Source organism: Ranitomeya variabilis, chromosome 1, assembly GCF_051348905.1.
Source record: "Ranitomeya variabilis isolate aRanVar5 chromosome 1, aRanVar5.hap1, whole genome shotgun sequence".
Lineage (NCBI taxonomy): Eukaryota > Metazoa > Chordata > Amphibia > Anura > Dendrobatidae > Ranitomeya > Ranitomeya variabilis.
In genome coordinates this window covers 316720871-316733800 of record NC_135232.1, presented here as the reverse complement: position 1 = coordinate 316733800, position 12930 = coordinate 316720871, and the positions used below count along the sequence as shown (strand labels likewise).

General features: G+C 41.4%; 1 protein-coding gene across 2 annotated transcripts in view; it reads left to right on the top strand.

Moving 5' to 3' along the window:
* ARHGEF40 (Rho guanine nucleotide exchange factor 40) overlaps positions 1 to 11811 on the top strand; it is a 194624-nt gene extending 182813 nt beyond the window's left edge. For both annotated transcript variants that reach the window (XM_077297661.1, XM_077297652.1), the window contains exons 19-22: positions 1701 to 1817; positions 1898 to 2071; positions 9736 to 9791; positions 9886 to 11811. In XM_077297661.1, the coding sequence (XP_077153776.1) occupies positions 1701 to 1817; positions 1898 to 2071; positions 9736 to 9791; positions 9886 to 9927 (389 nt within the window). In that variant the 3' untranslated portion in view covers positions 9928 to 11811. The remainder of the gene's footprint in view (positions 1 to 1700; positions 1818 to 1897; positions 2072 to 9735; positions 9792 to 9885) is intronic.
* Positions 11812 to 12930: the final 1119 nt, after the last annotated feature.

The following is a 12930-nucleotide window of genomic DNA, read 5'->3' as shown; positions in this document are numbered from 1 at the left end:
ATTTTCTCTGAGGCAAGATAGCTTTCATGCTTCTACCTTTAGGGGTAGCTAGATCTCCGGCTGTGACGAGGTGTCCAGGGAGTGACAGGAACATCCCACAGCTACTGCTAGTGTCTGTGTTAAGATCAGGAACTGCGGTCGGTATAGTTACCACCTGCCCAGAGCTAGTCGCATGTCGCTCCTTAATCACCAGACCATAACACTTTCCTCTGATATGATCTAGCACATCAGAGGAGAGAGAAATTGGCCCCCCTGGTACCTCCGGCACCTCCTGCATCCCCCAGTGATGTCTCCCGGCATTCGGCATCTTCCTCCGAGAAGAAAATGACGGCGCATGTGCACCCAGCAACAATAGGAGATTTCTCTTATTAGTTCATTTTGATCACTGTGATAGACCCTATCACAGTGATAAAAATAAAACAAATAAACCCCCTTTATCACCCCCTTAGTTCAGTAAAAGTAATGAAAGTATTTATTTCCATTTTTACGTTAGGGTTGGGTCTAGGGTTAGAGTTGGGATTAGAGCTAGGGTTCGGTTTGGGCTAGGGTTTGAGCTAGGGTTAGGGTTGGGGCTAGAGTTGTGGGGTTAGGATGGTGTTGGGGTTAGGGTTATGGTTAAGGTGGGGGGTTTAGGGCTAGGTTTGGGCTAGGGTTAGGGATGGGGCTGGGGTTAGGACTAGGGTTGGGGTTAGGGTGGTGTTGGGCTTAGGGTTGTGGTTAGGATTATGGTTAGGTTTGGGACTAGGGTTGGGGTTAGAGCTAGGGTTGGGGTTAAAGTTGTGTTGGGGTTATGATTCTGGTGTTGGGGTTAGGGTTGTGGTTAGGGTTGGGATTAGGGTTAGTGGTGTGTTGGGGTTATGGTTGGGGTTACAGCTGTGTTAGGGTTGGAGTTAGAATTGGGAATTTCCACTGTTTATGTACATCAGGGGGTCTCCAAACGCGACATGGCGCCTGACATTGATTCCAGCCAATTTTGTGTTCAAAAAGTCAAACGGTGCTCTCTGCCTTCTGAGCCCTGCCATGCGCCCAAACTGTGGCTTTTCCCACACATACGGAGTATCGGCGTACTCAGGAGAAAATGGACCACAAAATTTGTTGTGCAATTTCTCCTGATAGCCTTGTGAAAATAAAAAAGTTTGGTTCCAAAATAAATTTTTTGTGAAAAAGTAAAATGTTCATTTTTTCCTTCCACATTGCTTTAGTTCTCGTGAAGCACCCGAAGGGTTAATAAACTTCTTGAATGTGTTTTTGCGCACCTTGAGAAGTGCAGTTTTTAGAATGGTGTCACTTTTGGGTATTTTCTGTTATATTGACCCCCCCAAACTCACTTCAAATGTGAGATGGTCCCTAAAAAAATAGTTTTGTAAATTTTGTTGGAAAAATGAGAAATCGCTGGTCATCCCTTAACTCTTATAACTTCCTAACAAAAAAAAAGTATGTTTCCAAACTTGTGCTGATGTAAAGTAGACATGTGGGAAATGTTATTTATTAACTCTTTTGTGCGATATGACGCTCCGATTTGAGGGCACAACAATTAAAAGTTTGATAATTGCTAAATTTTCAAATTTTTTGCCAAATTTGTTTTTTTCATAAATAAACACAAGTAATATCGAAGAAATTTTACCACTAACATGAAGTAGTGGTAAAGTGTAGTTGTGATGAAAAAAATCATTTCACTAATAATTAGGTTTTTTTTCTAGAGCATCGAGTCCAGGACACATCCACAGTTGGTTCAAGCCACCGGTCATTTCTGGACATTAAGGCTGGATTCAATGCAATAAGTGAAAGGACAGTGAGTGCTCTCCTGACTGCAAGAGGTGGGTCTAGCAAAAACACCATAAAAAAGGGGCTATAAGGATGAATAATGCACAAATATAAAACAGTTCAACTTTTTCAGGTTCTCGTACCCGTGCTTCTGTGCCTTTCTTATCCTGTGAGCACAGTTCTCCTTCCCCTCCATCATCTCTCAGCCTTGCACTCCCATCTGGAGCAAGCCCTCGTAGGCTGCGTTCTCCTGGAAGGGTCTCTCATCCAGAAAAAATAAGCGAAGAGATAGGTGAATCTTTCACAGGTAAAAAGGTGTATGGGTATGAATATGTTTGTGTGGGGTTGTATGTACACATACATGACAGACCCCAGCTATCAAGATGCTGTGTGTATCCTCAAGTTGTCCATAACATGTACCATTTGCTATCCATAACTAAGAATCCTAAAAAAACCTAAATCATTCACCTTTATCATCACTGCTCAGTAGAATCGCAGAATTAAACACTGTAAGAGCCATACTTGGACATATTTGTGTTTTTGACATGACTAGAAGCAACGGTGTTAGTTTCCTGTTTTTGATATTTCTGTATACTAGACTTTTAGTTATACATTTAGTGCATTTCTGTGCTGTGTAGTCATTCTTTAATGCAGTCATTAGGACAACACGTAAAACGCTGATAAAAAGGAGGTATACAATTGGTTACAGGTGCAATCAAAATTATTCAACCCCCATTGCAAATTAGTTATTTTAGAAAAATGTTCAAACTTTCTGCTGTTTGCAATAAATCAATGAAACAAGAATATTGTAGTGGTTTCTTCAAATTCACCACAATGTCACTTTTACTGACTACTGCTGTCTCAGAATTCTTCACCCCTCATGACAAGAGTCTCTAATTCTTAGTAGAGCAGCACTGGTTATGACCTGTTACAAACATGTTTTCTCCAACATAGGTTAAATAAGTATTTCCCACCTACATAGAATGGAGAGGTCTGTAATTTTTATCATAGGTACACGTCAACTGTGGGAGACAGAAAAAAATCACATTGTATGACTTTTAAATAATTAAGTTGCTTTTTTATTTCATGAAAAAAGTATTTGATCAACTAGCAAGAATTCTGGCTCTCACAGACCTGTCTTTTTTTCCTTAATAAGCCCTCCTACTCTTCATCCATTACCTGAATTAATTGCACCTGTTTGAACTCGTTACCTGTATAAAAGACACCTGTCCACACATTTAATAAATCATACTTCAACCTCTCCACCATGGCCAAGACCAGAAAGCTGTCTAAGGATACCAGGGACAAAATAGTAGACCTGCACAAGGCTGGGATGGGCTACAGGACAATAGGCAAGCAGCTTGGTGAGAAGGCAATGAGCTTTGGCACAATATTAGAAAATGGAAGAAACACAAGATGACTGTCAGTCTTCCTCGGTCTGGGGCTCCATGCTGGATTTCACCTTATGGGGTAAGGATAATTCTGAGAAAGGTCAGAAATCAGCCCAGAACTACATGGGAGGACCTGTTCAATGACCTGAAGACAGCAGGAACCACAGTCTCAAACATTGCTGTTAGTAACACGCTACACCATCATGGATTAAAAGTCTGCAGTGCATGCATGGCCCCCCTGCTCATGGCAGCACGTGTCTAGGCCCTTTGAAGTTTACCAATGACCATCTGGATGATCCAGAGGAGGCATGGGAGAAGGCAATGTAGTCAGAAGAAAGCAAAATAGAACTTTTTGGTATCAACTCCACTTGCCGTGTTTGGAGGAAGAAGAAAGATGAGTACTACTGCAAGAACACCTTCCCAACCATGAAGTATGGTGGAGGAAACTTCATACTTTGGTGGTGCTTTTCTGCAAAAAGGACAGGACGACGGCTCAGTATTGAAGGGAGGATGGACGGGGTCATGTATCGCAAGATTTTGGCCACCAACCTCCTTCCCTCAATAAGAGCATTGAAGATGGGTCATGGTTGGGTCTTTCAGCATGGCAATGACCTGAAACGCACAGCTAGGGGTATTAACCCCTTAAGCCCCAAGGGTGGTTTGCACGTTAATGACCGGGCCAATTTTTACAATTCTGACCACTGTCCCTTTATGAGGTTATAACTCTGGAACCCTTCAACGGATCCCAGTGATTCTGACTTTGTTTTCTCGTGACATATTGTACTTCATGATAGTGGTAAAATTTCTTCGATATAACTTGCATTTATTTATGAAAAAAATGAAAATTTGGCAAAAATTTTTTGAAAATTTGGCAATTTTCCAACTTTGAATTTTTATGCCCTTAAATCACAGAGATATGTCACACAAAATAATTAATAAGTAACATTTGCCACATTTCTACTTTACATCAGCACAATTTTGGAATCCACATTTTTTTTTGTTAGGGAGTTATAAGGGTTAAAAGTTGACCAGCAATTTCTCATTTTTACAACACCAATATTTTTTAGGGACCACATCACATTTGAAGTCATTTTGAGGGGTCTATATGATAGAAATTAACCAAGTGTGACACCATTCTAAAAACTGCACCCCTCAAGGTGCTCAAAACCACATTCAAGAAGTTTATTAACCCTTCAGGTGTTTTACAGGAATTTTTGGAATGTTTAAAAAAAAATGAACATTTAACTTTTTTTCACAAAAAATTTACAGCTCCAATTTGTTTTATTTTACCAAGGGTAACAGGAGAAAATGGACCCCAAAAAGTTTTACAATTTGTTCTGAGTACGCTGATACCCCATATGTGGGGGTAAACCACTGTTTGGGTGCATGGCAGAGCTCGGAAGGGAAGGAGCGCCGTTTGACTTTTCAATGCAAAATTGACTGGAACTTATCTAGATGTGTTTTGACAGCTTTGAACCCCCAAGTGTTTCACTACCGTTTAAAACTCAGAGCCGTGAAAATAAAAATTATTTTTTTTTCCACAAAAATTATTTTTTAGCCCCCAGTTTTGTATTTTCCCAAGGGTAAAAGGAGAAATTCGACCCCAAAAGTTGTTATCCAATTTGTCCTGAGTACGCGGATACCCCATATGTGGGGGGGAACCACCGTTTGGGCGCATGGCAGAGCTCGGAAGGGAAGGAGCGCCATTTGGAATGCAGACTTAGATGGATTGGTCTGCAGGCGTCACGTTGCATTTGCAGAGCCCCTGATGCACCTAAACAGTAGAAACCCCCCACAAGTGACACCATTTTGGAAACTAGACCGCCCAAGGAACTTATTTAGATGTGTTGTGAGAATTTTGAACCCCCAAGTGTTTCACTACAGTTTATAACGCAGAGCCGTGAAAATAAAAAATCATTTTTTTTTCACAAAAATTATTTTTTAGCCCCCTAAACTTTTATCTTCCCAAGGGTAACAAGAGAAATTGGACCCCAATTGTTGTCCAAATTGTCCTGAGTATGCTGATACCCCATATGTTGGGGTAAACCCCTGTTTTGGCGCACGGGAGAGCTCGGAAGGAAAGGAGCACTGTTTTACTTTTTCAATGCAGAATTGGCTGGAATTGAGATCGGATGCCATGTTGCGTTTCGAGAGCCCTGATGTGCCTAAACAGTGGAAACCCCCAATTCTAACTTAAACCCTATCCCAAACACACCCCTAACCCTAATCCCAACCATAACCCTAACCACACCCCTAACCCTGACACACCCCTAACCCTAATTCCAACCGTAAATGTAATCCAAACCCTAACTTTAGCCCCAACCCTAACTTTAGCCCCAACCCTAACTTTAGCCCTAACTCTAACTTTAGCCCCAACCTTAACTGTAGCCCTAACCTTAACTTTAGCCCCAGCCCTAACCCTAACTTTAGCCCCAGCCCTAACCCTAACTGTAGCCCTAACCCTAGCCCCAACCCTAGCCCTAACCCTAGCCCCACCCCTAACCTCACCCCTAACCCCACCCCTAACCCCAACCCTAGCCTCAACCCTAGCCCTAACCCTAGCCTAAACCCTAGCCCTAACCCTAGCCCTAATGGGAAAATGGAAATAAATACATTTTTTTAATTTTTTATGTTTCCCTAACTAAGGGGGTGATTAAGGGGGGTTTGATTTACTTTTATAGCATTTTTTAGCGGATTTTTATGATTGGCAGCTGTCACACACTAAAAGACGCTTTTTATTGCAAAAAATATTTTTTGCGTTACCACATTTTGAGACCTATAATTTTTCCATATTTTGGTCCACAGAGTCATGTGAGGTCTTGTTTTTTGCGGGATGAGTTGACGTTTTTATTGGTACCATTTTTGGGCATGTGACATTTCTTTATCGCTTTTTATTCCGATTTTTGTGAGGCAGAATGACCAAAAACCAGCTATTCATGAATTTCTTTTGGGGGGGCGTTTATACCGTTCCACATTTGGTAAAATGGATAAAGCAGTTTTATTCTTCGGGTCAGTGCGATTACAGCGATACCTCATTTACATAATTTTTTTATGTCTTGGCGCTTTTATACGATAAAAACTATTTTATAGAAAAAATAATTATTTTTGCATCGCTTTATTCTGAGGACCATAACTTTTTTATTTTTTTGTTGATGATGCTGTATGGCGGCTCGTTTTTTGCGGGACAAGATGACGTTTTCAGTGGTACCATGGATATTTATATCCGTCTTTGTGATCGAGTGTTATTGCACTTTTTGTTCGGCGGTATGATAATAAAGCGTTGTTTTTTGCCTCGTTTTTTTTTACAGTGTTCACTGAAGGGTATAACTAGTGGGACAGTTTTATAGGACGGGTCGTTACGGACACGGCGATACTAAATATGTGTACTTTTATTGTTTTGTTTTTTTTTATTTAGATAAAGAAATGTATTTATGGGAACAATATTTTTTTTTCTTTATTTTGGAATTTTGTTTTTATTTTTTTTTACACATTTAAAAAAAATTTTGTTAACTTTTTTACTTTGTTCCAGGGGGGACATCACTGTATAGTGACAGATTGCTGATCTGACACTTTGCAGAGCACTGTGTCAGATCAGCGATCTGACGTGCCCTCCTCCTGGCTTACCAGCGCCTGCTCTGAGCAGGCACTTGGTAAGCCTCCTCCCTGCAGGACCCGGAAGTAGCCCCGCGGCCATTTTGGATCCGGGGCCTGCAGGGAAGAGACGCTCGGTACAAGGTGAGCACATCGCCTTGTACCGATCGTCTCAGGGAAGCACGCAGGGAGCCCCCTCCTTGCGCGATGCTTCCCTGTACCGCCGGAACACTGCGATCATGTTTGATCGCAATGTGCCGGGGGCGGTCCGTGACCGCTCCTGGAACATAGTGCCGGATGTCAGCTGACACCCTGCCGCGATCTGCCACGCTCCCCCCCCGTGAGCGCGGCCGATCGCATATGACGTACAATCCTGTCACTGGGAATTAAGTCCCAGGTCATCTTGACGGGATAGTACGTCAAATGGGATTAAGGGGTTAAAGAGTGGCTCTGTAAGAAACATTTCAAGGTCTTGGAGTAGCTTAGCCAGTTTCCAAATCTGAACCCAATAGAAAATCTTTGGAGGGAGCTGAAACCTGACAGATCCGGAGATCTGTATGGAGGAGTGGGCAAAAATCTCTGCCGCAGTGTGTGCAAACTTGGTCAAGAACTACAGCAAATGTCTGACCTCTGTAATTGCAAACAAAGGTTTCTGTACCAAATATTAACCCCTTCATGACCGTGGGATTTTCCGTTTTTCCGTATTCGTTTTTCACTCCCCTCCTTCCCAGAGCCATAAATTTTTCCGTCAATTTGGCCATGTGAGGGCTTATTTTTTGCGGGACGAGTTGTACTTTTGAACAACATCACTGGTTTTACCATGTTGTGTACTAGAAAACGGGAAAAAACTTCCAAGTGCGGTGAAATTGCAAAAAAAGTGCAATCCCACACTTGTTTTTTGCTTGGCTTTTTTGCTAGGTTCACTAAATGCTAAAACTGACCTGCCATTATGATTCTCCAGGTCAGTATGAGTTCATAGACACCTAACATGACTAGGTTATTTTTTACCTAAGTGGTGAAAAAAAATTCCAAACTTTGCTAAAAAAAAAAATAAAAATTGCGCCATTTTCCGATACTCGTAGCTTCTCCATTTTTCATGATCTGGGGTCGGTTGAGGGCTTATTTTTTGCGTGCCGAGCTGGCGTTTTTAATGATACCATTTTGGTGCAGATACGTTCTTTTGATCGCCCGTTATTGCATTTTAATGCAATGTCACGGCGACCAAAAAAACGTAATTCTGGCGTTTCGGATTTTTTTCTCATTACGCCGTTTAGCGATCAGGTTAATGCTTTTTTTTTATTGAAAGATCGGGCGATTCTGAACGCGGCGATACCAAATATGTGTAGGTTTGATTTTTTTTATTATTGATTTATTTTGATTGGGGCGAAAGGGGGGTGATTTAAACTTTTATGTTTTTTTTATTTTTTTCACATTTTTTTTTACTTTTTTTTTTTACTTTTGCCATGCTTCAATAGCCTCCATGGGAGGCTAGAAGCAGGCACAAATCGATCACCTCTGCTACATAACAGCGATCATCAGATCGCTGCTATGCAGCAGAAAATCAGGTGTGCTGTGAGCGCCGACCACAGGGTGGCGCTCACAGCTACCGGCGATCAGTAACCATAGAGGTCTCAAGGACCTCTATGGTTACAATACTGAAGTATCGCCGACCCCCGATCATGTGACGGGGGTCGGCGATGGCGTCATTTCCGGCCGCCCGGCCGGATGCGGTAGTTAAATGCCGCTGTCTGCGTTTGACAGCGGCATTTAACTAGTTAATAGCGGCGGGTGAATCGCGATTTCACCCGCCGCTATTGCGGGCACATGTCAGCTGTTCAAAACAGCTGACATGTCCCGGCTTTGATGCGGGCTCACCGCGGAGCCCTGCATCAAAGCAGGGGACCTGACGTCGGACGTACTATCCCGTCCGACGTCAGGAAGGGGTTAAATTCTGTTTTTCTATTTTATCAAATACTTATTTGATGCAATTAAATGCAAATTAATTATATAGAAATCATACAATGTGATTTTCTGGATTTTTTTTAAGAGTCTGTCTCTCACAGTTGAAATTTACCTACAATATAAATTACAGACCTCTGCATTCTTTGTAAGTGGGAAAACTTTGGCAGTGTATCAAATACTTATTTTCCCCACTGTACGATTTCCTGACACCTGATTGAATCCAACTTGCCCTCCACACACACGTTTCTAGTAACAGAGGAAGCAAAGCTGTCCTAAAGCATCACTGAGCCACCACCATGGTTCACTCTAGACAGGATGCTTTTTTCAGCATAAGCTTCAGTCTTTCTCCTCGAGATAGTCTGCTTACCATAGGCCTGAAAAGCTTCTGTTTTGTTTTATTGCTCCAGTGAACAGAATCCCAAACTTCTGTGGCTTATGCAGACATCACAGGTGACATGCAAAATAATCACACACACACTGCCCCTCTGCTAAATATACACACACACACTGCTTCTCTGCCATATACTCCTTCCAGCAGGTCATAACAGCCAAAGGTGCTTTACTGAGTGCTAAAGACACTTGTTATGAAGGGGTTGAGTAATTCTGAGACTGCAGTAGCTGATAAAAGTGGCATTTTGTGCAGAATTTTTGGAAATCACTTATTATATTAGATGTGATGAGCTATATAAATTGTTCTTGTTTGGTTTATTACAAAAAGCAGAAGTTTGTAATTTAGGTTTATTCGCCAAATTCACAATGAATTATTATAACTGCAACTATATCTTTGTCAAATCTTCCTTTTCCTGCAGTGTTATTGAAAATTGCATAGCCAGGCCAAGTTTACATGTATTCTGTATACACAATATCAGGACTAATGGATTTCAGGGTATATTTAATGGATCTTTTAAGCTATTAACTACTAAATGAGAGGCACCATACATCTTAATGTAATACAATTGTATATGACTGGTTTATCTACTTTGTAGTTTGGCACATATTTGAGTTAGCCATCTTGTGTTTTCTATAGGTGGCCCTGTGTGCCTAAAATCAATCTCACCTATTAAGGAGGGAGACAAGCCAAAGGTAATATTCCTGGCCATACCCATATTTATCATGGATTTTTCAGCCTCCAGTCAATACCTGTCACTTAAAGTTCTCCCTGTACTCTTCATTTTAGGAGTTATCCATTGAAGCCATCTTCCCTTCCACATCTGTGTAATGCCATGTGTGCGCCTTTAAAACTCCACATTACCTTTATGGTGCCATAATCGCTGGAGATCACATTCAGCATTTACACAACCTCAGCGGATGACGGTGCTTCATTTGTTTCCACAAGGAACCAAAAATCTCAGACATCACGAACAAGTCCCTTCGCGGAAGAAATATTTCTGCTTAGTTAGAAGATGTTCTCGGCTCTGTTTCCGCTTGCAATCGGTACCTTCTTCTCTCCGACTATCTGATGTGGAAACATGAATGTCAGATTTGTTCTTAAAGTAGTGGACAATCAGTTGTACGGAATAGGACAAGTCCAGGCCCAGTATAATGAGGTTCATGGAAAATATCTAGCGATAATTAATTTACAATTATCAGTATTATTTCATTATCATACATGGATACAGCTTTAGATGCATAATACCAATGATTATTGCTAATTATTACTAATGAGCCTAATATAGCATGACAACTGTCAGTGTCCTGGAAATATAGCCTGCTGGGGTAGCTTTACTTCATGGCTATTCATGTCTCTTATCTGGAACTGCACCCTGCTCCAAATACTTTGGGTTAGTATTTTTGGCAGTATGAATACAGCAATAGAATATTTAATTAACAGGATTTATATCCAAACGGTACTTGCTAGAAAAAGCCATAGAAACATATGATATTGCTTTTCTAGTCTTAAAATAATAGCCATCTAGAAGCCAGGAATATATAAGGGATGACATGATCAACCTAATACTATGCACTCGATAGACAGCCATACAAATGCTTAACTGGATTAATAGTGCAGACTGGACAATGGCAGTCATACAGCTGGGACCTGGAAGCGGCGTGGATGTTTTCTGACCGGACGACAGTTATTAGAGCCAGGAAATCAATGCTGAATGGGTGAACAGGTTCATAGACCTGAGCTATATGATTTATCTCAGCTACTATGGAAGGTGATTAATAAAAATGGCACTTTTCTTATCTCCATTCTTGTGCCTTTGGTAGAAATCAATGTTTTTCCTCGTAGAGCTTGCACTTTTTTTTGGAAAAACAAAAAAAACAATGTCAGTTTTCTTCTGCTAAACATGCAATAGCAAATGTGCATGCATAAGTGTAACGTAGAGGGAAACCTCTGCCTGTGTATGTTATATTTTACGTTTATTTGTCTCTGTAGATCACGTTGCCTTTTATGCGCTCTTTTACATTTTGCTTCTGTGCTGAGTAGAAAGGGTATAACCTGATATGTGGAGATCAATAAACCCTGCCTGGCAGCCTGCAGCAGACGCGTTTATAAAGAGATGTATTGATTGTATCCTCTCTACAGGAAACAATGAGATTTGGAGACAAGGAAGAGGAGATTCTTTGCTCTTTAGTTTTGCTGCAGTACTTCAGGGGGGCTTGGAATGTATTCATCTCTGCTGGGTTATGCCTGCCATGGTACATCTATTTGTAACTAGATATTGTTTCATGCTATTATGGTACATTCCTAACCCCTAACATGCTGGTGCAATCCCTGCCGGACAATGCTTTAGAATGGTACAGCCTGTTTGCATCAGATTGGCGCAGTCTCTGCCATTTGTTTGTCTGGGGAGGAGTGTAAGCGATTGTCCCTCTACCTTCTCTATGAAACTACAGTCATTTATAGTCAGCTTTTCTTTTATATAAACAGGTACAAGTAAACTTTTTGCAAACAATAACAATGCAACATATCTTCCGACCTTGGCACAGAATAGAAAGTCATTGATTACCGTATGTAAACATAAAGTATTATTCTCACATGTATGCCAATGTTAACATTGTTTAGCTTATTTTCTGTTTTTTTTGGTTTTTTTTCTACCTTTTGTCTTGTCTGTGGATTGTCTTTGGCACTTTTTTATTATTAAACATTATATGTCAATTCATTCTCATTAATATTTTTTACTTTTATGTCTTATTTCTTATAAAAAGCTTTCTCAACATATTTATTCATTGCCATATGTTGTGGCTGTGGTTTAAAAAGTAATAATTATAATATACACTGCTTAAAAAAATAAAAGGAACACTTAAACAGCAAAATGTAACTCCAAGTCAATCACACTTCTGTGAAAATCAACCTGTCCAGTTATGAAGCAACACTGATTGTGAATCAATTTCTCCTGCTGTAAAATGGAACAGACAACAGGTAGAAATGATAGGCAATCAGCAAGACAACCCCTACAAAGGAGTGGTTTTGCAGGGGGTGACCACAGATCATTTCTCTGTTCTCATCCTTTTGGGTGTTGTTTTGGACACTTTTGCATTTTGTTATTGCTCTCACCATAAAGGTGAGGTACTAGAGGTACTGCACATTAGAATGAGGCAGTGTCTACAACCCACAGAAGTTACTCAGGTAGTACAGCTCATCCAGGATGGCACATCAATGCGAACTGTGGCAAGAAGGGTAGCTGTGTCTATCAGCACAGTGTCCAGAGCATAGAGCAGATACCAGGAGACAGGCCAGTCCACCAGGAGATGTGGAAGGGGCTGTAGGAGGGCAGCAACCCAGCAGCAGGTACTCTACCTCCTCCTTTGTGCAAGGAGGAGCAGTACCAGAGCCTTGATGCAGACTCCATGAGGTTGGAATGAGGGCCCAACGTCCACAAGTGAATGTTGTGATTACAGCCCAACAACGTGCAGGGCGACTAGCATTTGCCAGAGAACACCAAGATTGGCAGATTCGACATTGGCGCCCTGTGCTCTTCACGGATCAGAGCAGGTTCACACTGAGCACATGCGACAGAGTCTAGAGATTCCGTGGAGAATGTTCTGCTGCCTGCAACATTCTCCAGCATGACCAGTTTGGCAGTGGGTCAGTAATAGTGTGGGGAGGCATTTCTTTGGAGGGCCAGACAGCCCTCCATGTGCTCGCCAGATGTACCTGGACTCCCATTAGGTACTGAGATGAGATCCACAGACCTATTGTGATACCATAAGCAGGTTCAGTTGGCCCTGGGTTCCTTCTGATGCAGGAAAATACTAGGCCTCATGTGGCTGAAGT